We start from the raw sequence: 25947 nt of genomic DNA, 5'->3' as shown, positions 1-25947 counted from the left end.
CATTTTTTAGCAGTAAAGTATTTCTTCCTTTAAGGTATGTACACTGTTTCATTCAGACATAATGCTACTGTACACCTAATACACTACAGTATAGCATAAGCATAACTTTGCATGCACTGGGAAACCAAAAATGTCACGTGACTCATTTTATTCCGTTACTTGGTTTATTGTGATGGTTTGAAACTGAACCAAAGTATCACTGAGGTCAGCCTGTGTGTTATTCTGGAACACAGTGATGCTCTCAGGGGCTGAAGTCTGGGAGATGACTTGCCCCAAAGCTAATGGCCCCATAGCTGATGGTCCCGTAGCTGATGGCTCCATAGCTAATGGTCCAGGCTGCTGTGCCTTTTTTTTAGACTTCATGTATCTTTTTACTGAAACATCTTTGCTATTGCTGTTGTGCCTGGTCCTTTGCTATTAGGCTTTTTACTGTCAGCTCGTTTCACTGTCCTTCCCTCACTCCTTTCCATCTGGGCAGAGAAATGGACACCATCTAACTTATTGCTCGTGACAGTTGTTCTGACTGGGTAGGATGTGGAATGTCTTGCTGGTTCTCAGACCTTCTCATGTTATTTGCCTCAGCTCCCTGCCTCACAGAATCCAGGACATCCCCCAATTATGTGTACTGTCAGAATTGGGGGCTGGATTTAGGGAGGAGTAGGGTCTACACTGAAAGTCACTCCAGATCATTTGGATTCCACATTCCAACCTCCCTCCCCCCCACCGCCCCCACCCTGCTGCCCAGCCATCCCATATATTCCTAAGGAGAAGCACTAACTTGGAGCAACTTTTTTTTTTTTTTTTTAAACATGCTTCTAGTTCTTGATTCTGTATAGTTTAGGCATGCGTGCTCAGTTGTGTCTGACTCTGCGACCCTGTGGACTGTAGCCACCAGGATCCTCTGTCCATGGGATTCTCCAGGCAAGAATACTGGAGTGGGTTGCCATTTCCTCCTCCAGGGGATCTTCCTGCATCTCTTGCATCTCTTGCATTGGCAGGCGGGTTCTTTACCACTGGTACCACTTGGGAATTAGGTGCTGCATAATTGAAGCATTATTGAATTTGCATATTCATTAATTAATACAAATCATATTTCCCATGTGTTTGTTGTTTATTGAGCCTGGTTCTGCAGTTGGCTGTAAACAGGAGGCTTAAGGAACAGTGTTACTCTGTTGAGTTTAGCCAGAAAGACATCTACTTCTGTGCTCTTGGGAGGCTAGTTCTCCTCTCCCTGAGAAGACTGTGCCTTAGGTGAAGAGAGTAGTTATCCTGTGCTGGACCCAGAGAGAGGTGGAGTCAGCCAGCCAGATGAGCCAACCATCATTGGAGTCACAGTCAGGCCCAGAAAGTACCCAGGACAAATATACTGTGGAGTAAGAAGGGTGGGGTGCTTCCCAGGTGGCGCTAGAGGTAAAGAACCCACCTGCCATTGCAGGAGATATGAGACAGGAGGTTTGATCCTTGATTTGGGCAGATCCCCTGGAGTGGGGCATGGCAACCCACTCAGTATGCTTGCCTGGAGATTCCCATGGACAGAGGAGTAATTCATAGCATCGTAAATAGTAGGACACAACTGAAGCGACTTAGCATGCACACAAGCAAGAAGGTGGGGGATTGCTCCAGGAGACTGGAAATCTTAGGGTCTTTGCAAGGTCTTTGCATTAGACAAACTCTGGTTGGAATCCTGGTGCTATTGTTAGTAGCTGTTTGCTCTCAGATAAATCACTTAGCCTCTCTGTACCTTCTGTTCCTTTTCTGTAAAACAGGCATAGTGGCATCTGCTTCATGGGGTTATATTAGTAATAGAGATTAAATTAGATGATGTCCATAAATTGGTCATCCTCTTGCTTGGCCCAGATGAATCTCTCCATGCCCACTGTGGTTTCCTCTCTCTCCCGCTCCTCCTGAGGAAGGTAGTATGTTGCCAAGGGAAGTAACGACATAGCAGAAGCATCGAGTTGATGAAGAAGAATTCTAAAGACCTAGGTTTTAGTATTTATCATTTAGCTAATTTACACCTGGTCAGTGAGCACTTCTCTTCTGTCTGCCTCCCTCCGTTTAAATAAGCGACCAGGGACTTCCCTGGCGGTCCGGTGGTTAAGACTGTGCTTCCAAGCTTCCAGTACAGGGGACGCTAGTTCAGTCCCTGGTTGGGGAGCTAAGATACCACATGCTGTGCAGTGGGGCCAAAAAATCAACTAATAAATTAAGTTACTAGTGAGGGGATAAGACATAAGGGTTTTCTATGGGTGTTCCCAGCTATAATGGCCTGTGGTTTTGTATTTGGTGGTGTTCCTTGTCTGTGTGTAATATTCCCATGATAAGTCCTTGTAATACGGCATTTTTTAATGATGATATTGAGGTTGACACCTTGGTTGCATTCCTTAAACAGTTCTTTGAAGAAAGAATTCACCAGAAGAGGTTCATCACATCATAAATCTTATTGAGCAGGTTTTGAAAATTAAATGCATTCCATGCTCTGTAAATATACAGAGGTTTTCAATTTTTTAAAACTTTTTTATGACCTCTCTCTGCTGCATATATTTACCTAATATATTACCAGTGACATGGAGAGACTATCAGATTCAAGCATCTTCTAGGACCTAGAGCTGGTGTTAACTAGTTTTTGAAAACCCATTCCACACTGAAGCATGAGCAGGTAGTGGGGGTTTAGCCACTAAGTCGTATCCGACTCTTGAGACCCTGTGGACTATAGCCCGCCAGGCTCCTCTGTCCATGGGATTCCCCAGGCATGAATATTGCAGGGGATTGCCATTTCCTTCTCCAGGGGATCTTCCTGGCCCAGGGATAGAACCAGCATCTCCTGTATTGCAGGCAGTCTCCTGCATTGCAGGTGGATTCTTTACCTACTGACTCACCAGGGGCTCCCTGGTGACTCCAAAGGTGCTGCGTCTGGGATATTTTTCCAGCATTATGTGTTCAGAATCACATCTGGGATTATCGTTTGTCTTCTGTATCCACAGCCTCACATGCCTTATACACTGCTCAGTTCCATTGTTTTGCAGTTGTTTATTATTTTTTTCTTTTACTTGTTTGTTTATTCAGCTGCGTTGTCTTAGTGGCAGTGTGGGATCTTTGTTGAGGTGCACAGAGTGTGTCTAGTTATGACCTGTGCACTTAGTTGCTCCAAGCCATGTGGGATCTTAATCTTAGTTCCCCAACCAGGAATCATACCCTCATTCCTTACATTGCAAGGCAGATTCTTAACCACTGGACCACCAGGGAAGTCCCTACCCTGTTCAGTTCTTCAGCTCTCTTAAACTTGGTTTGTGGAGTATATGCTTCAGGATTCTCAGGAGCTTTAGGATGGTACAATTTATTTTTCTTATTTGCTTAGTTTTACAAAAGAAGGGTGGTAGAAAGACTATCTCCTAAAAGAAGTTAGGGTTTTTCTTTGTTTTGTAGAGCTGTTAATCATAATATCTTATGAGAAAAGCAATCTCTAAATCTATAGACACTTTTTTGGGGAGGAATCACATAATCTATAACCTGGGCTTTCTGTTTTGAGGGTTGTTTATAACAGAAACCCTCTGGAGATACTTACAACTGCTGTATGCTTTTATGGTTTTTGTTTTTATGCTATGATTCTTCAAAACTTCAAATACTATTGACAAAAATGTGTGTGTTTTATCTCTTGTAGGTTGTTATTTTACTACCTAGTGTTTTAGCTCATCTCTGTTTTAGTCTTTCAAGATTAATTAGTTGCCTTAGTGGATGAAAACTGTTCTTGAACATTCTGTGACTTTCTTAGATTAGAAGGTTGCTGTGTAATTTTATATTAAGTGTTTTACTGTACATATAATTATCTTAAGAGTGATTTTCAGGCCACTCTTGCACAGTGTTGAACATCTTTCTGGTACTCAAAAAATAATTGCTTAGATATGTTCGTTAACAATTATTTTTAAGTGCCTTTGAATAGCAGGAAATATAAAGGGAAATCTACTTTATGGCTTTTAGATGGGCGATACAGTCTTTAAACACTTGGGTTCTTAACTTCAATCATAATTTCTATACACGAAAGCTTTACTAACAGTTTTCTGTGTCTATGTGCTTTTGTGCTCAGTCTCTCAGTCGTGTCCAATTCTTGGCAACCCCATGGGCTGTAGCCTGCCAGGCTTCTCTGTCCATGGGATTTCCCAGGAAAGAATACTGCAGTATTGGCAGAAATGGCAGTTTCCTCTTCCAGGGGATTTTCCAGACCCAGGGTTCGAACCTGTGTCTCCTGCATTGACAGGCAGATTCTTTACCACTGAGCCATTTGGCTAGCCCTTTTCTAAGTCTACAGTAGTACTTTTTCCAGAAAGCTTAACAGGTTGCCAGCAGCCTCAAGATGAAGAATCTGTTTTCCTTTTAGGTAGGAGCTGGAGAGGAAGAAGAGACTTTTAGATGGACAAAAGTTGAATTCTTGAGATGCAAGTTCCTGCTGGCACAGGGAGCCAGCGGCCACCTTGTTTTGGATGCTCTTTAAAACCAATGCAGCTCTTTAAAACCTCCGTCCCCTTGGGTCAGCATCCGAGCCTTTCCCAGAGTGGCTGAATTATCTAAATCCTACCATGGACCACTCCACTGGCTCAGCCCCACTTGTTTCTCCCGCTGGCAGGGACAAGCAGAAGGTCAGGTTATGACCTCCATGTCTCCTCCTCAGTGCGGCAGCAGTAGGAGGAACAAGGGGGGACAGACAGGAGACCACGCCTCTGCTGGTTGTGCCGTTGTATTGATTAAGCATCTGCAATGTAATCCATCTTGGGTTTCTAGTACACCCACTTTTGCTACTCCTGAAAACCTCATTATAAGTCAAAACATTTATTATCAGGTTTCTTAATGTGACATCACTCTGCCAGCCACCGCTCTGGTGTGTGCATTTTGTTAAATTTTGCATTATTCTGAGTAATTTGAGTAAAAGTCGTGGTATTTGAATTCCATTTTCATTTGTCAGTCATCTTTTATAATAGCTTTCCAAATTATTATTTTTCTGATACATGCAAGAATTGTTCTTTTTTTTTTAAATGGGGAATTTTCAGTTTCTGTAATGTTTGAATTTTTAACAGTGAATGTGTATTATGAGAATGTGAGCAGAAAAATTAATAAATGCTTTAGGGAACAAGGTCATGATATATTCAGAGATTTAACCATAAAGGGGTTTACTGAAGTATTGTTTTTAAGAGCAAATAATGTGAAACTTTGACTATCCAGTAATAGATGGTTGAATACATTGTTTATGACCATGCAGTGGAAGATTATGCAGCCATTAAAAATTGTTCTACAGACATGAATTTGGAAAGATGTCTATGATATACCAAAGGGAAGAAAAGCAGGTTACAAAATAATATGTACCGTATGTAATCACACATTAAAAAAAAAACAAAACAGTAGAATAGTTGGTAGGTTCAAAAGCCCTCCCGTGAGAAAACTACCTGGATGCTAAATAAACTATCAACAGTATAGCAAATGTATTGTTTTTAACTTTTATTTTTTAATAATTTACAACTTACAGAAAGTTTACAAAAATAGCACACAAAACTCCCATTTATTCTTCACTCAGATTCCCCAGTTATAAAATTCTACCCCATTTAAATTTTTGCCTTCCCTCTTTCTCTCTCTGTCTATACATGTATGCAGAGAGAGAGATAAATATAGATATATTTTTTCTGAATTATTTGAGATTAAGTTGCTGACCTATTGATATATTACTATTAAGTACTTCAGTGTGAATTTCCTAAAAACAAGGACACTCATATGAAGCCACAGTAAACCATCAAAATCAGGAAATTAACATTATTGTCATTAATGTTACCATTAAATCTCCTGCATCTTCTGCACTGGCAGGCAGATTCTTTACCACTGAGTCACCTGGGAAGCTCACATGTCTCTTTAGGCTTCTTCAATCGGGAATAGTCCTCAATCTTTTCTCGTGTTTGAAGAATTGAGGTCTATTTTGTCAAGTGTACCTCAGTCTGGGTGTGTTAAATGTTTTTTCATGGTTAGATTCACATTAGGTTTTTTTTTTTCCCATCACATTAGGTATTTTTGATAGGACCACCCTAAAGTTTTGCTCTGTTCTTCTCAATGTCCTCTGCTTTCAGGAGTCCCGAAATGTTGATCTGTTCCATGATTGATGGTGTTACACTTTTACTTGGCTAAGATGGTTTCTGTCAAGTTTCTCCATTGTAAAATTAATAAATATTTTGTATTTTAGTAAGTATTTAACATCCACTATGAATGGAGATATGGTTAATATCCTGTTCTTCATCTAACTTTTACTCAGTAGTTTTAAGTGTTCATTGGTAATTCTTCAGTTATACTCTGATAGTTGGCAAATGGTGATTTTTTCTGATTCCATCATTTCTTTTATACTCACTAGTTAGCATTACCTTCTTCTCCCTCCCTTTCTTCTTCTCTTCAAGAACTCATAGATGCCTGTTTTTTTCCAATTGGTTATAATCCATTACTATCATTATTTATTCTGGTACTCAAATTGTCCCAGATTTGGCAGATGGGAGCTGCTTCAAATTAGCTCCTCTGCCCTTTTGACATGTTTTTGTTATTCTTTAAGACCTTCTTTACATTTATTTGGGCTTCCCTGGTGGCTCAGACAGTAAAGCGTCTGCCTGCAATGCGGGAGACCCGGGTTCGATTCCTGGGTTGAGAAGATCCCCTGGGGAAGGAAATGGCAACCCGAGTGGGGTTTCCAGCACTCTTGTCTGGAAAATCCCATGGACGGAGGAACCTGATAGGCTACAGTCCATGGGGTCGCAGAGTCGGACACGACCGAGCAACTTCACTTTCACTTTCACTTCAGTTCAGTTCAGTTCAGTTCAGTCGCTCAGTCGTGTCCAACTCTTTGCGACCCCATGAATCGCAGCACGCCAGGTCTCCCTGTCCATCACCAACTCCCGGAGTTCACCCAGACTCACGTCCATCGAGTCAGTGATGCCATCCAGCCATCTCATCCTCTGTCGTCCCCTTCTCCTTTTGCCCCCAATCCCTCCCAGCATCAGAGTCTTTTCCAATGAGTCAACTCTTCGCATGAGGTGGCCAAAGTACTGGAGTTTCAGCTTTAGCATCATTCCTTCCAAAGAAATCCCAGGGCTGGTCTCCTTCAGAATGGACTGGTTGGATACATTTATTTAAAAGATATTTCGGGCATATTTTTAGCTTTCTCTGCCCCAGGGTTGGAATCAGCCACTTTCCCAAGGAGCTTTGCTTGTTTTCATTGAAGGTTGGTGTTTAGAAACCAAGATCTGGGTGCTACAGGGTGCTCATTGCTACAAGGTTGCTGCTGTTTCCATGCCTTCTCAGGGGACAGATCTACGAAATACATAAATGTATACAATGCACACCTATAAAGATACATACAGCTCTATCTATCCGTGATGTTAGGAAAGATTGAAGGCAAGAGGTGAAGGGAGAGACAGAGGATGAGATGGTTGGATGGCATCACCGACTCAATGGACACGAGTTTGAGCAAGCTCCGGGAGATAGTGAGAACAGGGAAGTCTGGTGTGCTGCAGTCTATGGGGTCACAAAGAGCCGGACACAACTGGGCGACTGAACAACAACAGTAATAAGTTAGACATCTCTTCTAGTGCCCCAAAGAGATTGTATCTTAGGTTCTTTAGGAAATGTGGATCATAGTGTCCTCTGCTTTTTGTTTATTTGTTTATTTATGACTGCACTGGGTCTTCGTTGTTGCACATAGGCTTTCTCTAGTTGTGAGGAGTCGGGGACTATCCTTTGGTGCTGCCTGCAGTCTTCTCATATAAATCCAGGCTGTCAGAGCACCCACACTATTGTCCATTATACCATACTTCCCAGTGTAGATGTGTTATACTGGAGTCATAGATTGAAGACTAATAAACCAATTCTGATGATCCCATGGACTGCACCCTGCCAGGCTCTTCTGTCCATGGAATTCTCCAGGCAAAAATACTGGAGTGGGTTGCCATGCCCATCTTCAGGGGATCTTCCCGACCCAGGGATCGAACCTGGGTCTTCCACATTGCAGGCAGATTCCTTCCTGTCTGAGCCACCAGGGAAGCCCCATGGTTAAGCTGAAAAGGGGTTTATTATTTATTATTTATTATTAGGAGGATCTGGGGTAGCTTACTGAATCAGTGGGAAGCTGAGAAGCAGGCTTGGAACACAAGCAGGACCATGAAGACTGAGGAGCAGAGAATAAGCCAGATGTGTCACAGAAAGAGTTTGGTTACAAGACCAGTGCTGTTGCTGCTGCCACTGGCCAGCGTGGGTACCATGCTGGCTGGTGACCACCCTGGACTCTTGGATCTACTGCCATTGCTGGTGTTGCATTACTGATGAAAATCTCTAACTGTCCTTCATCTTTGTATCATTCAGTAAAATTCAAAGGATTATGTAGAAGCATTCCTTTGATGGAGCCCAGACCTCACTTTGGGCTTCCCAGCTGGTGCTTGTGGTGAAGAATCTGCCGGTCAGTGCAGGAGACAGAAGAGGCTTGGGTTTAGTCCCTGACTTAGGAAGATCTCTAGAGGAGGGCATGGCAACCCACTCCAGTATTCTTGCCTGGAGAATCTCATGGACAGAGGAGCCTGGTGGGCTACAGTACATAGGGTTGCAAAGAGTTGGACACAACTGAAGCAACTTAGCACAGAACACACAGACTGAATTTTAAAAAGAGCAGATTTGGTATGCTTTCTGATTTAACTGTCCTGGTAGACTCTGGGCAGAATGGTAACAGAAACAAATAACAGCTTTCCCAGTGTTGATCTTTAAAGATATAAGATACTTTTTCAGTTAACCTTGATTCTGTTATGTGATGAAACAGGTCAGTAACATAATTTAAGGAATTGGCAATTAAAGAATTAGAAGGCACTTGTTGCATATTGGTTAAATCCAGTGAAACTCAGAGTGACCATTTTTGGTTCATTCTGTTTGGGTCATGGATTAAAAAGCAAGAATTCCAGGTGGCTGATAACTGAGTCATAAAATACATCTGGGTTTTCTGGTTAATTTTAACTGTAGGTAAAGAACTTCAGTGAATATTAAAGGATAATATATTTTAGAAAAAGGCTGGTGATTTTGCTTGTAAATATGCTCAGGATCAATGTTTTAAGAATTTTGTCATACAGGCCAAAGTTCCCTTTCACAAATGCTGTAACAAAATATTTTCATGCCTTATCTGATGGCTCACTGAATGTAAGCGGTAATGCATATAACAAAATTTCAGTGTAGTACAAAAAGTTGGGTCAGGCCATGAACCAAGATTTGGCTTTTATCAACACTTAGTGGAAATTCATTTTACTAGAATTCTGAACTTAATGATTAAAATTTTTGAATGCTTACAATAAGCCAGGTGATGCACAAAGTTTTGTGTGTGTGTATACCTATCTATCTGTATATATCTTATCTTTTAATCCTCAAATAACCTACAAAATAAATATTATTATTGATAGTTTAAGGCTAGAACTGAGGCTGGGAGAAATAACTTGCCTAAGGTCACACAGAAAGTGTTGGAGTTGAGTTTTAAATCCACATTTGTTTGACCCTTGAGATTGCTCATTGTACTAGGAAGCTAAAAAATCCTTAATTAGATCACAACTCATCTCCAGATTATCATTCTTGAATATTTAGCTCAAGAGGTTTCCTTGTCACTAGTTCTTAGAGGACAGCTTTCTATTTTCAAGAACTGTCATTCCATCCAAGATTCAGTCTCTGAGTTAAAAGAATATAAATTGTTACTCCACATCGTCTTTCTCTGTTTGTCCTAGTCTTGCACGTTGTTGGATGTGTGGGTGATATGATTTTCTCATGGTTTAGGTGCGACACGCAGGGTAAGGTGGGCAGTGTGGCATCTCAGGTCATTTCTGATACTCACAACTACTGACTGTTAGGAATTTGTAAAAATATTCCGCCCTTTCTAGAAAAAACCGTGGGTACCTCTTGGGAGCAACAAACATTGTTCTTTCCCATGCATCTTGTGATAGAATCCTTGGTGCTGCAAGTTAAGTTTGGGTTTTCTAAAATTGAGAAGACAGGTTTTGTTCCATCTTTATCTTTCATGGTTTGGGGACTTGCCTGGTTGTCCAGTGGTTAGGACTCCATGCTTCCCCTGCAGGGGGCGTGGGTTCCATCCCTGGTTGGGGAACTAAGATCTTGCATGCTGTCTGGCATGGCGCGTATCACCCCTCAAAAATAAAAACACCAAAAACTCGAGTGGTTTGACTTAGTTTTCTGACTCAAGACTGGTTTTTAGTCTTTTATAAGTACTTTAGAAAACCTGTGGATTATACAACTCTCATTTTAGCATTGAAAATGCTTCTCTTAACCCTAATGTTTATTATTACCCTAATCCTGGTAGTGTAGCAATAACTGAAGTTCAGGAAATGAGATGTAGCCACCCTGATGCAGGGTAAGGGCTTGGTGTTATTGGTAATAGACAGTCTTAAATAATTTTTCAGAATTTTAATACTCATTATACTGTACTGATTTTGCTTGCTAATATTCTGTTACTTTGAATATGAAATGTTTCCCCCTCAATTTTATTGGGTATAATGGGCTTTGAGGGTATATATGTGTGTATGTGTATAAAATAAATATATATATTTTTTCAATTCAGGTGCTTTATGAATGCTATATGGAGCTCTAGAAGGCAAATGTGGTACTGGGGTCAGAGGTTAATAGATTCAAAGCTGCATCTCTGAATTCCTCCACAGCTGAATTTGTGTACAAACACCCATCACTCCCTGTCTAGGCTCAACGCTTTTTAGTCTGATATATCGGTGGCGCTAGTGGTAAAGAACCTGCCTGCCAATGCAGGAGATGTAAGAGACACAGATTTGATCCCTGGGTTGGGATGATCCCCTGGAGGAGGGCACAACAACCCACTCCAGTATTCTTGCCTGGAGAATCCCACAGACAGAGGAGCCTGGCAGTCTATGGTCCATAGGGTTGCAGAGTCAGACATGACTGAAGTGACTTAGCACACATGCATGCATAGACAAATACCCTGGCAGAGAGTGGGGCAAAATGTTATGTCTTTATTTTCATTAGCAGAGCTCTCAGGAAAGGCCTGCTTTATATTCCAACAAGAGAACTTATTATATGTGAATGGGAGAATTCAAAAGGACTGGAGGATTTTTTTTTCTTTAGTTTGCAAAGTGATACACCCCTGTATATGTCGTAGATGAATTTCTTTTTTTCTCCTAAGTAACCATCCTATGGAAGCAGTAGAAATTATTTGTAATTTGCATGTCTTTATAATGATACTTTAAAAGCTCTGTGGCTTGGAACCTGGGGCCAGGGCATAGAAACTGTTTCATGGTTGCAAACGAAGGAGTTCCTTAGAACAGGAGGGGAACTGCAACAGAATGCTTGAGGCAATATTAAATTGGGGTGATTTTTTAGAAAGTGACAAATGGTTTATGTTTCCTAAATCTGAGATGGGTTCTACCAGTTCTAAATGGCTGCCAAGTTATGTTATCACTTGCCGGCTTTGTAACGGCCTCAATTATTTCCTTCCTCAGCCCTGTATGATGAGATTCGTCAGTTTCGCAAGGCCTGTGGGGAGGCTCATCTCAAAACCATCTTAGCCACAGGAGAACTTGGATCTCTCACCAACGTCTATAAAGCCAGTATGATAGCCATGATGGCAGGTAAGCGTTTTATGTTGAAATGATGGTATATATTGAAGGGATGCTTTTAAGAGAAATTGGTAAGACGAAGCATTTGGCTATTAACTGAAAGTGCTAACCACTTGTGGAAAAGGCAATGGCAACCCACTCCAGTACTCTTGCCTGGCAAATCCCATGGATGGAAGAGCCAGGTGGGCTGCAGTCCATGGGGTCGCTAAGAGTCGGACATGACTGAGCGACTTCACTTTCACTTTTCACTTTCATGCATTGGAGAAGGAAATGGCAACCCACTCCAGTGTTCTTGCCTGGAGAGTCCCAGGGACAGGGGAGCCTGCTGGGCTGCTGTCTGTGGGGTCACACAGAGTTGGACACGACTGAAGTGACTTAGCAGCAGCAGCAGCTAACCACTTGGTGGGTTTTTTTTTTTTTTGTGGGAGGGGTCAGCTATTTTATGAATACACGTGCAGTGGGAAATGGTCACCAACTTGGCTTTCTTCCACGTTTTTGCATGGCGTTTCATCACTGCATTATCCTTGTAAGGCAGTAGATGGCTCTCTTGTTAGTGAATTGCCTTCTGCGTTAGTCTTTGATTATTCATTCATCAACATATGTTAGACAGGAATTTCTTTGACTCTGACTTATTCCTCTCTGTGAATTTAAGTGTTTGATTTTTTTCAGACATCCATATCCGTCCTGTCTAAGGCAGCCTGAGCTTTTGTCTGTGTTTTATTTTTTTTCTTCTTAAATTTAGGGCAGTGTCATTGTTTTGTTTTTTGGTTGTTTTTGAAATGTAGCTTGACTCAGTCTTTGTTTTCACAAACAGCAGGTCTAGCTATTCATACACCCAAGCTTGACACTGATTGCTTTTTCTCACCTTCATAGGAATCAGGGAATCAGTCTTGAGAGTTTTGTTTTTCGCTGTATTTCATACATTCTTTCCATCCTGTGTGCTGCTATCTTAGGCCACTGTCATTCCCCACATGGATCACTTCAACGGTCTTCTAACTAGTTTCCCAGTCTCTGCTTCTGTCCCCTTTCAATCTGTTCTCCACACTGTTGCCAGAATGATCTCTCAGGAATGCTAATTGGGTTGTGGTACTGCTTGTTTAAAATCCTTTGGTGGCGGCCCTTCGTTTTCAAGATACAATATAAATTCCTTCAGCTTGGCTTTGATAAAGGTCCTTCCCAAGACCCTGCCTGAGCCTCCGCGGCCTCCTCCTTTTCCTATGTGGGGCTCCATGGAGTTACCTGCCGTGCCCTGCAGGTGGCGCAGGATCTTCTGTTGTGCACAGACTGTAGCTCTCGCTCAGGGGCTCAGTAGTTGCGGCATCATGCTGGCTTTCTCAGAGAAGGCAATGGCAACCCACTCCAGTACTCTTGCCTGGAAAATCCCATGGATAGAGGAGCCTGGTAGGCTGCAGTCCATGGGGTCGCTAGGGGTTGGACACGACTGAGTGACTTCACTTTCACTTTTCACTTTCATGCATTGGAGAAGGAAATGGCAACCCACTCCAGTGTTCTTGCCTGGAGAATCCCAGGGATAGGGGAGCCTGGTGGGCTGCTGTCTATGGGGTCGCACAGAGTCAGACATGACTGAAGCGACTTAGCAGCAGCAGCAGCAGCATGTGGTTATGGCACATGGGCTCCAGAGTGCGTGGCTCAGTAGTTGCTCCCCTGGGCTTAGTTGCTCTGCAGCATGTGAGATCTTAGTTCCCCAACCAGGGATCAGACCCTCATCCCCTGCATTGCAATGTGGATTATTAACCACTGGACCACCAGGGAAATCCTCCCCATAGAGGTTTATTGAAACCTCTGTCAGATAACTTACTATACCATGATGGAGTGTTGCATCTTTAGCTGCCCTACTAGTGGCTCCATGTTTGGATGAATATACGTGACTTCTCGTTTCTTAAATTTGGGCCTCTATTGCAGTCACCCTCTAGATTTTTCTACTCATGTACTTTTCATTAAAGACTCTCTCAGACCTAGCGTGGTTCCCTGGAATTGTACTGAAAATTAGCTGACCAGGCATTAATGAAGCTGTTGCTCTGGTTTGCTGCTGTATCCAAAAGATCTCTGCTCTGCTTATTTTATTTAGAGTGAAATTTCTGAAAACCTAAGGATAGGGAAGAATGGAACATTGTGACGAATGGGTCATCAGTTATATTGGTATTCCAAAGGTCCTCAATGATAGAAGATGCTGGAACCCTCAGGAGCCTGGGGAAAGCCCATTGGAGTCTTAGGTAGACAGGTAGCCTCCCTTTTCATGCTCCTAGAAACAGGACCAGGGAGTTAGCCCAGAATGGCATGATCCAGGTCACAGTGAAAGTGTATTCATTCTGGGTGAGCAAGCCAACCCTGTACCTATTGCTTAAAAAAAGGAACATTATTAGGTCCTCATGCTTGGACACGTCTGTTCCACCCTCCACTCCACCCTTTGCATCCACAGACAGAAATGTGACTGGAAACATGCCGTCACCTGTCTCTTCCTTTTGGCTCGTATCCCTGTCCATCTTGTTTATCTCCTTCAGTTTTTCATCTGATCAGTGTCTGATACTGTGAGTGATGGAACTAGTATTTGTGATGTGCTTTACTAGATACTTCAAAATTATGTTCCTTCACCTTCACACCAGCCCTGTAGCTGATGAAGAAACTTAAGATGGAGGGACTTGCCTAGGGTCCCAAAGCTAACTGAACATATAAGTCATTATTTGAACCCAAGTGTTCTGGCCTCACGTGTATCGCTTTTTCAGTTTTAACTCACCTGTCTCCCAAGGCACTGTGCCAGACCTTATGATGAATTAAAGGCAGTCTTTGTGAGATGTATATGAAAGCATCTAGCACTTCCTGACCCACAGTTTTTGCTTCTCATTCTGTTATGGAGCTATATAATAGAAATGAAGTAGTTTTTGAAAAATTTTTTAAATGAAATATGTGGACTGCCTTCACATTTCATCCTGTTTCTGTATTATCTAAAAACTCTTTGCTTTCTTCAAAATCAGCTTTATTGAAGTAAATTTATATTCAATAAAGTTCAAGTGTTAACATGTACAATATGATGAGTTTTGACAATTTGTATATTCCATCTTCCCAGAAACAGCCTTTGTTCCCCTTTGACGTCAGTTCCACTCTTTTTAACCTTCTGCTCCAGGTGCAATAACTGGTCTGATTTTATCACCATGGATTAGCTTTGCCAGTTTTAGAACATTATACTTATACAGTATGTACTCTTCTGTGTTTTTTCACCTACATGCCCTGAGGTGTAATACCTGTGAGATCCATTCATGTCATTCTGTGTATAAGTTTGCTTGCTTGTTTTTCATTGTACAAATATAGGAGTTGCTGAATTTATTGATATAAGGTGCTTAGAATAGTCTCTTACTAGTCTGATGTCTGTAGGGTCCGTAGTTATATCTCCTTTTTTATTCCCAGTATCAACCATTTTTGTTTTCTTTCCTGTTGTTGTTGTTCTTCGTTTTGTTTTGGTAGAAAATATAGTCTTGCTAGGGATCTGCCAGTTTTATTACTCTTTTCGAAGAACCAATATTTTGCTTTTTTTGCTTTATCATTCAGTTAAAAATGTTTTCTAATTTTTCTAGTTGTTTAGAATGTTATTGGAGTGTTATTTAGTATGAAATGTTTAATTTCCAAATATTTTATGTTTCTATGGATATCATTATTACTGACTTAAAATTTAAAATTCTTTTATGCTCAGAGAATACCCATTTTAAGAATCTTTTGCCTTTTGTAATTAATGAGATTTATTTTATACCCCATTTTATGGTATATTTAAGTATCTGCTTCAAGTGCACTGAAAAAAGTGTCATTTCTTTGCCAATGTCAGTCGTAATGTTCTGTAAATGTCAATTAACTCAAGTTGGTTGGTCACATTTTTTAGATCTGATTTTGTTTCATTTTATTTTGGTCTACTTGTTCTATGAATTTATTAATATCAAAGATTTCTGATCACTGATCACCATAACAAATATAATAGTAATGAACACTTTTGAAACATTTCAAGAATTACCAAAACATGGCACAGAGACTTGAAGTGGTACTGATAGACTTACTTGATGAAGGGTTGCCGCAAACCTTCAATTTATAGAAAATGCAGTATCTGTAAAGTGTAATAATGCAAAGCACAATAAAATGAGGCATACCTATATTCCTCTTTACACTTCATTTGTCACAAATATAAAAACCTTAGAGCAGTTCCATTTACACCCTCATTAGTCCCCAGAATTATTTTACTATTCTTCTTCTACCTGTTTATAAACCCCTCCTCAAAGTGATGTGATTTTTAATAGTCATTTGTCTTTTAAGAAAATTAAAAGAAGAAACCTAGGTAAAACCAGTCTTTTGCATGTCATTTCTTTATCTCTTATTCTTCTTGTAGTCTGCTGGTAATTAGTTCTCTCAGATTTTGTTCATTGGAAAATGTCTTTCTTCACCTCCATGTTTCAAGGGTGGTTTGCTGAATATAGAATTTTACGTTACAGTTTTATTTCTATTTCGGTATTAACCTTTTCATTCCATTTCTTGGAATTCTGTTTCTTCCTGTTTTCCTGTAAGTAATGTTTCATTTTAGTCTGGCTGTGGCCACAAATATTTCTCTTTATTTTTCACTAATTTGACTATGATGTGCCTAAGTGTGGTTTTCTTCATATTCATCCTTCCTTGGAGTTTATTGAGCTTCTTGGATTTGTAGGTTGTTGTTTTAGACATTTAAAAAAATATTTTTTCAAATATATTTTCTTCCCCAGTCTTTTTTTCCTTCTGGGACCCAAGTTCCTGAGTGTTAGATATTGTCCACAGCTTCCTGGGGCCTGTTAACTTCAATTTTAATCTCCCCTCAAACCTCCAGCCCCCTTTTTCTGAATGGCTAATATACATGGATCTTTCTTCAAGTTCATTGACCTTTATTTTCTGCCTTAAATTTACTTTTATGCCCATCCACTGAAATTTGTGCTGATGAACATTTTTAGTTTTAGGATCCATTTGTTATTTTTTAGAATTTTAATTTTTCTAGTCTTTTCCAATTTTTTTCATTCAATGAGATCATATTTTCTTTAAAATTCTTGAACATATTTGTAATAGCTGATTAAAAGTCCTTATCTGCTCGTTTGTATATCTGAATTACCTTAAGGTCTTTATCTTGAGCTGCCAGTTTCCCGATGCCTAAAAATAGTTGCCTTATATATTTTGTTCAGTTGTACAGTTATTTATATAACTATTTCTAGCAGGAGGGCAAGTCTCATAACATGTATTCTATCATGGCTAGAATTCTTCATGGCTCTTGTTTTCCCATCAATTTAGCATTAAAAATCTTGAAAGAAGTTTGTCATTTACATTCATAATAATTTTTATCTTATAATTTTGATAACCATTTCTATTATTATAAACCCAATTCTCTAAAGAGAGAGAGGTAAAAATATATATAACTATGTTAGTCTGGTGTTATACATCACTGTAAGCAAACACTTGGTTATCCAGAGTGTGTTTACATTTTTGGTCAACTAAGTGATTAGTAGCCTAGTTTTTGGTTTAATCTAGGGCTTCCCTGGTAGCTCAGTTGGTAAAGAATCTGCCTGCAGTGTAGGAGACCCAGGTTTGATCCCTGGGTCGGGAGGATCCCTGGAGAAGGAAATGGTAAACCACTCCAGTATCCTTGCTTGGAAAATTCCATGGACAGAGGAGCCTGGGTTGCAGTCCATGGGTTGCAAAGAGTCAGGCATGACTGAGGAACTAACACTGAGGAATCTTTCAAAATGTTTTAGGGGAAGGAGCCATGGTCATAGGTGTTAGAAGACTTGGACTCTTATTCTGTCTTACAGAATTTGTGACCCTTGAACAAATAAATTCATTTAATTATCAGTTCAAATGAAGTAACACATGTGATTTTGGTGTAGCTGTGTGTGCTAAGTCACTTCAGTCATGTCCAACTCTTTGCGACCCCATAGACGGTAGCCCGCCAACCTCCTCTGTCCCTGTGGTTCTCCAGGCAAGAATCCTTCTTTGGAGGATCTTCCCAACCCAGGGATCAAACTCGTGTCCGTTGAGGCTCCTACATTGCAGATGGATTCTTGGCCACTGAGCCACCAGGGAAGCCCTGGTATAGCTGTAGGAGATAAAAGAAACAGCTGGACTCTATTCTGTACTGATCCTAAAGCTTATTGTATGAGTAGAATTGTTTAATGAATCTTACATATGAGCTTGTTTTGCCAGCTTTTGACTCTGTCTTAAAAAAGAAAGTTATAAAAAAAAAATCTGATTCATTGAGAATCATAATTAGATGTGTCATTTTTTTTATGGTATACTTTTTAGATATCGTTGTCATTATTTCTAATTCTTTCATAATGAAAGCTGTAGCAGCCACCTCAGCTCTTCAGCCATGTGTGAGATCACTTATTCAGCAGCCACAGTGATCCACAAAGATCCAAGAACCAAAAATAAATAAATAAATAAATAAAATAAAATATTTTGAATAGATGAAATATATGTGATATAATCTGTAATATAACAATAATGATAGGTAGCATTTCTTGAGCATTTACTCTGTGACAGGTACTCTTTAAGGGTTTTATTTATATTTAATCTTTATAATAACTCTGCGAGGTAGGTATTCTTCTATGGTAAAATAAGAATTAAATTAAATCAGTTAAAAGGGTATCTTTAATGTAGGGACTTCCCTGGTGCTCCAGTGGCTCAGATGCTGCACTCCCAATGCAGGGGGCCCAGATTCAATCCCTAGTCAGGGAACTAGATCCCATGTGCCCCAACTAAAGATCCTGCATGCTGCAACTAAGAAATTAGTAAAAGCAAACAAATAAATAAATAAGACCCCTCTATTTAAAAGAAAAATAAAAAAGGTTATCTTTACTGCTGTTTTGTGTGGTCATTATTGCTATTTGTAAATATCCCAGGTATTTCTGTCTTCTTTACATCATTTCCTCTGTCTGTAGTAGCCTTCTCCCCTCCTGATAGCCGTTTTTAAAGATTTAAGTGAAATTTTCATACTCTGTCAGATTTCTCTATGATCTTTTAAAGGCAAAACTAATTGTTCATACTATCCTCCTCCTTGGATAATTATAAATACCAGTAGCATTTATCATATAGTATCATCATCAGTTGTTTTACCTGTTAGGGGTATGTGTGTGTGTGTGTATATATATATATATATATATATATATATATATATAGTTATATATACATTGTGTGTGTGTGTGTGTGTCTGTGTGTATGTATAAAACTATGAACCTCCTTGAGGCCAACGAGGTTCTTATCTTACTTATCTGTATTCTTCTGTGATTGCTACCATGTCTGACATCTAGGACAGCCTAAGGAAATATTGTGGAATATACAAATGAATCAATGAGAAAGACAGAGATAAAGAAAAGTGAAAACAGGCAAAATGAAATGAGATTAGATTAGATCTAGTTCCTCTTTCCTGATGTGTCACAACTTTGAGGAGTTTGGACATGTGGTTTTTAGAGCAAATTCCTATTTTTTTTTTTTTTTTTCACGTTTCCAACGAGCATTTATTATTAGTTATACCATGAGTCAGGATCCCAGGGTGGGGATCACCATGTACCCCGGTCCCCCTTCACCACCCTGGGGAGAAGGACAGAGGACAGAGGAGGTGGGATGGAGCCAGTTCAGATCTTCCCAGGAAACGTGCCTTCTGCCCGGGGATCGTCCCAAGTTGACACCCAGGATATGGGGCAGAGGGACTTGTACACACGCCGGTACCATTCACACACGGAGACGTCACCTCCTTTAGCGGTCATTGCCTTCTCACAGCGGTGGAAGTCCAGGTAGTTCTGCCAGCAGTTCCTGGGCTGGTTCTGGTTGGGGAAGCGGCTGTCAAAAGGAGCAGTTTGGTAGTTCTTGATTTTGGTCTTGATGTCTTCTGCCATAGTGCTGACTCCTAAAGATGTCCTTGAAGTCGCTGGAAGCTCAATGTGACCCTCAGCAAAGATGCCAGTACCGGACCGGAAGCTGCAAATTCCTATTTTAATTGAACAAAAAGTTAGAAAAAAATATAACTTTGGCAAGGAGATTATGTATACAAAGCACAGCTTGAGCAATCCAAGCGTGTGGTATGATGTCTAAAGGGTTTCTTAGGATTCTCAGATAGTTCCAGAGGCAAGGAAAGGACCAAGGAAAAAACGTTTTGCCTTGACTTTTTCATCAGTGAAATGGATCTTGGGACTTCCCTGGTGGTCCAGTGGTTAATAATCCACCTTGCAGTGCAGGGGACTCGGGTTCAATCCCTGGTTAGGGAACTACGATCCTGAATGCCATGGGGCAACTAAGCGCTTTCACAACTACTGAGCCCTTGTGCTGCCAACTAGAGAGTCCGTTTACTGTGATGAAAGGTCTCACGTGATGCAACAAAGATCCTGTGTGTTGCAGCTAAGACCCGAGGCTGCCAAATAAATAAATAAAGTAATTAATTAAAATAAAATATTTCAAAAAAAAGAGAAAATGGATCTTACTTTTACATTAGTGGAAATGTGGTGAGAGAAATACAAAAAAAGAAGACGGTGAAGTAGGAGTAAACAGTTTGAAGGGAATATAATCAGGGAAGAGAAACGAGCACCATATTTTTTTCATCAAACAATCCAAGAACAAGGTGATAGGAAGTAAGATAGAAAGGGAAACATGCTTATAGAAAAGAGAAGTCGAAAGCAGGTCATCTACTGCTCAGGGATTTCCGCCCAGCAAATGCACACATTAAGAATAACGCCAGATTGTAGGCATGTGGCTTTATCTTTCAGTAGCCTGGACTGTTCACACACACGCAACAGCTAACAAGCTCTGCTCTGAAGTTATGCTAGACCTTATCTTTGGAAATAATGCAGGCATGATAAATAAGGCTGGAGTAGAAAAGCACTAAAGATGCAATCATAATGTCATCAGGTTTGAATTGCTGATGAAGATCTGTGGGAAGAGTACAAACATAAAAATATGGGGCTTGAGAAAAGCAGACCTTGAAGGGAATGCGAAATGAGTTTTGAACTTGGCTGGGATTTTGTAACGTATAGGAAATCAAAAATGAAAAAAGTAGGAACCAGGGGAGGGAATACTCGAAATGCAACCCAATAAGATCAAAGTAATACAGAAACAATGAGATGAAGCTGAGAAAAAGAGAAGAAAATAGAAGGGAAGCCATTAAATAAATAAAAAAGGGAGAAAACAGTGGGAAATTTGCTGTGACTGAAGGAAACCAAAACCCTAAAAAAAAAAAAAATGCTGTGATTAATAGCAAATTAACATCTAAGACTTTTTTAAAAGTTAAAAAAAATTTAAATATGAGTCAATCCTAGTATAAATGACAGTATAGATTTATTTTTCCAAAGACTGTCATAAGTCACACTGAGTCCTTCATCTTAGGCTGCAAATCTTTGTATCCTGAAGGAGTATTGATCCAGATGGCACGTCCAGACCCCTGTGGTGTTCCAGCCTGTTTTTTTTTTTTTTAAATAAGATCTTGCCTTTCATAGGAAAAGCATTTAATTTATGAAAAAGTTTGCTTCAGTTGAAAGTTTATCACTGTGGAAAGTATAAGAATACACATGGGTATTAGGTTAAAAAGTAAAGATTTTAAAGTGTAGATTTATTTACAGTTCCTTAAACCAGCCCTGAAAATTAAACCATTTATAGAGTAAAAACTAATTAACTTGCCATCTTATTCAAGGCCCCAAGCAAAAATTTCAGAACGTTTACCTTAGCCCACCCATACCCTCCCCATCCTTTGTGAGTGTAAAATAAAAAACTCCGCAGAAGAGAGGACTTTCCATGTTTGCTGGCCTCCCAGCAGGGCAGGAACTCCTGATGGTGCATTTTGGTCCATGCATGTCATTTTTTAAAACAGGTTAAGTCTATTTAAGCATAAAGCATTTTCTGTGCCTCCTCATGGCTAGACTTCTAGGGAGGAGGGGCAGGGAAGGAATAGCTTCCAAGCTTAGTTTTTTATGTGGTGTATACTAGTCTGTGTAAAATTTTACTATGTGAAATTAAAAAAAAAAGTAACCCACCTTATTCCAAAAGCGTATAACTGCCTTTTACAGACCTGGCTTGCTAAGAGAAATCCCCCCGGCAGAAAGACTTGCACATAGTCAGTGCCTAGAAAATGCTTCTTTATGGGATAGGTCATCAGGTACAAGGACATCAAAATATACAATTGTAAACAACACATATAAAACTCATTTTTTAAAAGAGATCTATATTTTTCTCAGCAGAAGAAGTAGGGATTTTTTTTTTTCTTAGTGGAATTCTGGTTTATGACTTGGAGGTGAGACCCATAGGTGGTTGCTTGTGTCTCTGAGATTGTTATTCATTTGTCTTTATTTCCTAACATGTTGATTTTTGTTATTTGTCATATGGTATCTGTGCCAGTTACTCATCTATTAGCAAACTCATAAATGCTGTGGAATTGAAATCCTCGAATGGGCCCCTTAGTCCTTTGCATTGGGGAGATACTTGATATACATATTTGGGGTTTCCCTGGTGGCTCAGTGGTAAATAATCTGTCTACAGTGCAAGAGATGTGGGTTTGATCCCTGGGTCAGTTGGGAAGATCCCCTGGAGGAGGAAATGGCAGCCCACTCCAGTATTCTTGCCTGGGAAATCCCATGGACAGAGGAGCCTGGCAGGCTTTAGTCCATGGGGTCATAAGAGGCAGACATGACTTAGCAACTAAACCACCACCGTACATATTTGTTGAATCATTTCATGAGCAAAGGTTAATAAATCTTGTGGAGTAGTTCACCAAATTCTTTTTGCAGTTGTCCTAAAGCAAAGTAGGGGAGGTACCTTCTCAGCATTGAGTGGCTTGGAGACCTGAGGCTTGGAGGTTAGGTAACTAGACTGAGGCCACACATGGAGGACAGAGCAGAGTTCTGAAGGACTCAACCCCAGATTCCATACTTTAGTCACTGCATCATCCTGCTCTCTGTCCCGCCATCAATCTAGATTATGAAAGATAAGTTTAAGCTACGTTTGACCTTTGGAGGCCCAGAGGTATTTCTCGAGTCCCTGAATGAGATTTATATGTTGAACGGTACTTTTCTATGGAGGACAAGAAAAATAAGACAATAGAGAGAGAATGTTTGGAGAAAAACTCTAGGGGGTAAGTGAGTGAGTTAGTTGCTCAGTTGTGTTTGACTCTTTTTGACCTCATGGACTGTAACCCACCAGACTCTTCTGTCCATGGGATTATTCAGGCAAGAATACTTGAGTGGGTTGCCATTTTCTTCTCCAAGGGATCTTTCCAACCCAGGGATCAAACCAGGGTTTCCTGCATTGCAGGCAGATCCTTACCATCTGAGCCACCAAGGAATCCCCTAGACGATGGTACACATGAAGGAGTCATGTGAGGGCAAACCCAGAGCCCCACCCATGATAGACCCACAGCAAATCCTTGTTGAAATGAAAGGGAAGATTGCAAGAGAACCCTGAGCTCAAGTAGCTTCCACTGTATCTGCCTGCTCTGCTGATGGTCCTGTGATGATGCATGTGCAGGTCATGAATATCAACGGCCACTTTGGTTCTGTACAAGGTTCTAGCTTCGTTTTAGATTCTCTTCCTTGGGGGTGCCCAGGGAGCAGCTCACAGGCAGAAGTTGAAGTAGACCTTTTTCTTGTCTACCTGAGGAAGGATGAGGAGAGAGGTCAAGGCTGAGGGCCGTATGAGAATGAAGGAGCAGAGAGATACGATGAAAGGGTGTGAGGATGGAAATGGTACTGGAGCATGTGTAGAAGGATGGCCGAGCATGGGATGAGGGAAGTTGAAACATCCTCATGCAGAGTGATTGAAAGGAAAGGGGACATCTTATTTGGGAAGAATGTGAGCATTGGGGTTGTGATATTGTGTTCACATGCTTTTATGCACGCATATACACAACAAGTGGAGAAGGCAATGGCAACCCACTCCAGTACTCTTGCCTGGAAAATCCCATGGACAGAGGAGCCTGGTAGGCTGCAGTCCATAGGGTCATGAAGAGTCAGACAAGACTGAGCAACTTCACTTTCACTTTTCACTGTAATGCATTGAAGAAGGAAATGGCAACCCATTCCAGTGTTCTTGCCTGGAAAATCCCAGGGACGGGGGAGCCTGGTGGGCTGCCATCTGTGGGGTCACACAGAGTCAGACATGACTGAAGTGACTTAGCAGCAGCAGCAGCATACACAACAAGGCAAGAAAAGACATGATTGTTGTCTATTACCCAAGGACAGAGGACTGGCACCTTACTTTTAGAAGATATAGAAAGATGGATTTCAGCCCAGTATAAAGCAGAGTTTTGATAAAGTCCAAGTTTTCTGGAATTTGCATGGCCACGTCAGGAAGTAGGAGGTATTCAAAGAACCAGCTGGGATGACAGCCCATTGGAGCCAGTATTAGATACGTGATACTCAGCGACCATTGGGGTACTTTCTGCTTTGGAGGTAAATATGATCCTGAAAGAAGAAACATTGTATATGATCCTTTGAATCTAAATGTTAAATATGATCCTTTGGCTCTAAGTGTTAAATGTGGTTCTTCAGTGTTCAGCCTGATACTAAAGGAGAAAAATATTTTACATGCCTGCACACATACACACAGGTTGTGTATGTATGAAATTTCTGGGTAGACTTAAACCCAGGATAGACAGGGCCTGCAAATATGGGATTAATGGGAAAAGAGGGAGGGTATTGGTTTTCTAAACTGTACCCTAAGAAAGTACCAAGAACTGGGTACTTTAAAACAACGGATGTTTCTTCTCACAGTTCTGGAGGGCAGAAGTCTGAAATTAAGGCTGTGTCCACAGGGCCCTCTCCTTCTGAAATCTGTAGCAGAGAATCCTTTCTTGCTAGAAAGCTTCTGTTGTTTGCTGGCAATACTTGGGATGCTTTGTGTGTGTGTATTAGTCATTCAGTCGTGTCCAGCTCTTTGTGACCCCATGGACTATATATAGCTGGCCAAGCTCTTCTGTCCAAGGATTCCTCTAGGCAAGAATACTGGAGTGGGTAGCCATTCCCTTCTCCAGGGATCTTCCTGACCCAAGGATCGAACCTGAGTCTCCTGTATTGCAGATAAATTCTTTACTGTCTGAGCCACCAGAGAAGCCTTGGCTTATATTAATAGATGAGTTACTCTCATCTCTGCCTCCTTTGTCACATGGTCATCTTCCTGTGCATTTCTGTCTCTTCTAAGGACATCCATCATGTAATAGCCCAGTTTACATAGTAAGACTTTATTTTTACCTAACTGGTTGCAATTGAAATGACAGTATTTTCAAATAGGTCACTTTCTGAGGTTCTGGGGATTGGAACTTCAACATACCTTTTTAGGGAGCACAATTGAACCCATAACAAAGAGAAGCAGCATTCTTGCCCTATGGTTCTCTTGTTTCCTGTAAAGACCTGAAGAAGTTTTGAGAAAAATACATTGAGTCAAACCAGCAAACTTAAATTCAGGTACAAAAGATTGATTTTTCCCCTCTAAGCAGTGTTGGATGGCTTTGTGGATAGGGGAAATCTAGTAGATATTAAATATTTTTATCTGCAAAAAGCATTTGGTAAGGTTCTCAATAGGAGATTAATGGCTAAAATAAAGAATGAAGCATTAGGAGATAAATTTGCTTATGAGCGAGAGACAGAGACTAACAGTAGAAGGAAATACTTTTTAGATTGGAAAGGAGTGACATACAGCACTAGCCAGGAATCAGTTTTGGGACCTATGGGTTTTTCACTTTATTTTTATTGGACTTTGTAATAAAAATACAGATCTTCAAACAGTCCAAGACAGAGTGAGTAATACTACAAGCATCAGTAATCAAAAGTTATTCTCTATCATAAACTAAATGACTGATAATAAATACTGACATGAGACTACACAGTGTACCATAATATTATAAAATGGAGCAAGCGATTCTCCTGTGTTCTCTTTTCTTCTGCAAGGGTGAATATTTCTTTATTTGTTTTTCACAAAATATTTGCAGGTTTCTCGGTTTACTTTATAATCCAAATCAATGAAAAAAATATTTTTTTAAACTTGGAAAGATGTGTTAACTAAGAGAAAAATTGGTCAAAGCAAGACAAAGGTTATATTGCTGTCCTTAGAACAAAGAAATTAGGGACCCTGTGTGTTAAATTTCTCAGTGAGCTACTGAATAAAAAAGACTTCGGGAGTGAGGCGGCATCATTGAAATCATCAGCTTACTCTGCAGTCATGGCTTTAATGGAAGCTTATGCAAAAATAGGCATTGTTAGAATGATAAAGCTATATATCTGAGGGAGTGAAATATTATCTAGTATGGGGATTTTTTTCTTTT

The 25947-nt window shown here is 40.4% G+C and overlaps 1 protein-coding gene and 1 pseudogene across 2 annotated transcripts in view; one reads left to right on the top strand and one right to left on the bottom strand.

Annotated features, from left to right (window-relative positions):
• DERA (deoxyribose-phosphate aldolase) overlaps positions 1–25947 on the top strand; it is a 118966-nt gene that overhangs the window by 50930 nt on the left and 42089 nt on the right. For both annotated transcript variants that reach the window (XM_059886551.1, NM_001076028.2), the window contains 1 exon segment: positions 11523–11651. In XM_059886551.1, the coding sequence (XP_059742534.1) occupies positions 11523–11651 (129 nt within the window).
• Positions 19134–19629, bottom strand: LOC338087 (cytochrome c oxidase subunit VIb pseudogene; annotated as a pseudogene).

Source organism: Bos taurus, chromosome 5 (genome assembly GCF_002263795.3).
Source record: "Bos taurus isolate L1 Dominette 01449 registration number 42190680 breed Hereford chromosome 5, ARS-UCD2.0, whole genome shotgun sequence".
NCBI lineage: Eukaryota > Metazoa > Chordata > Mammalia > Artiodactyla > Bovidae > Bos > Bos taurus.
This window is presented reverse-complemented; position numbering and strand designations above follow the sequence as displayed.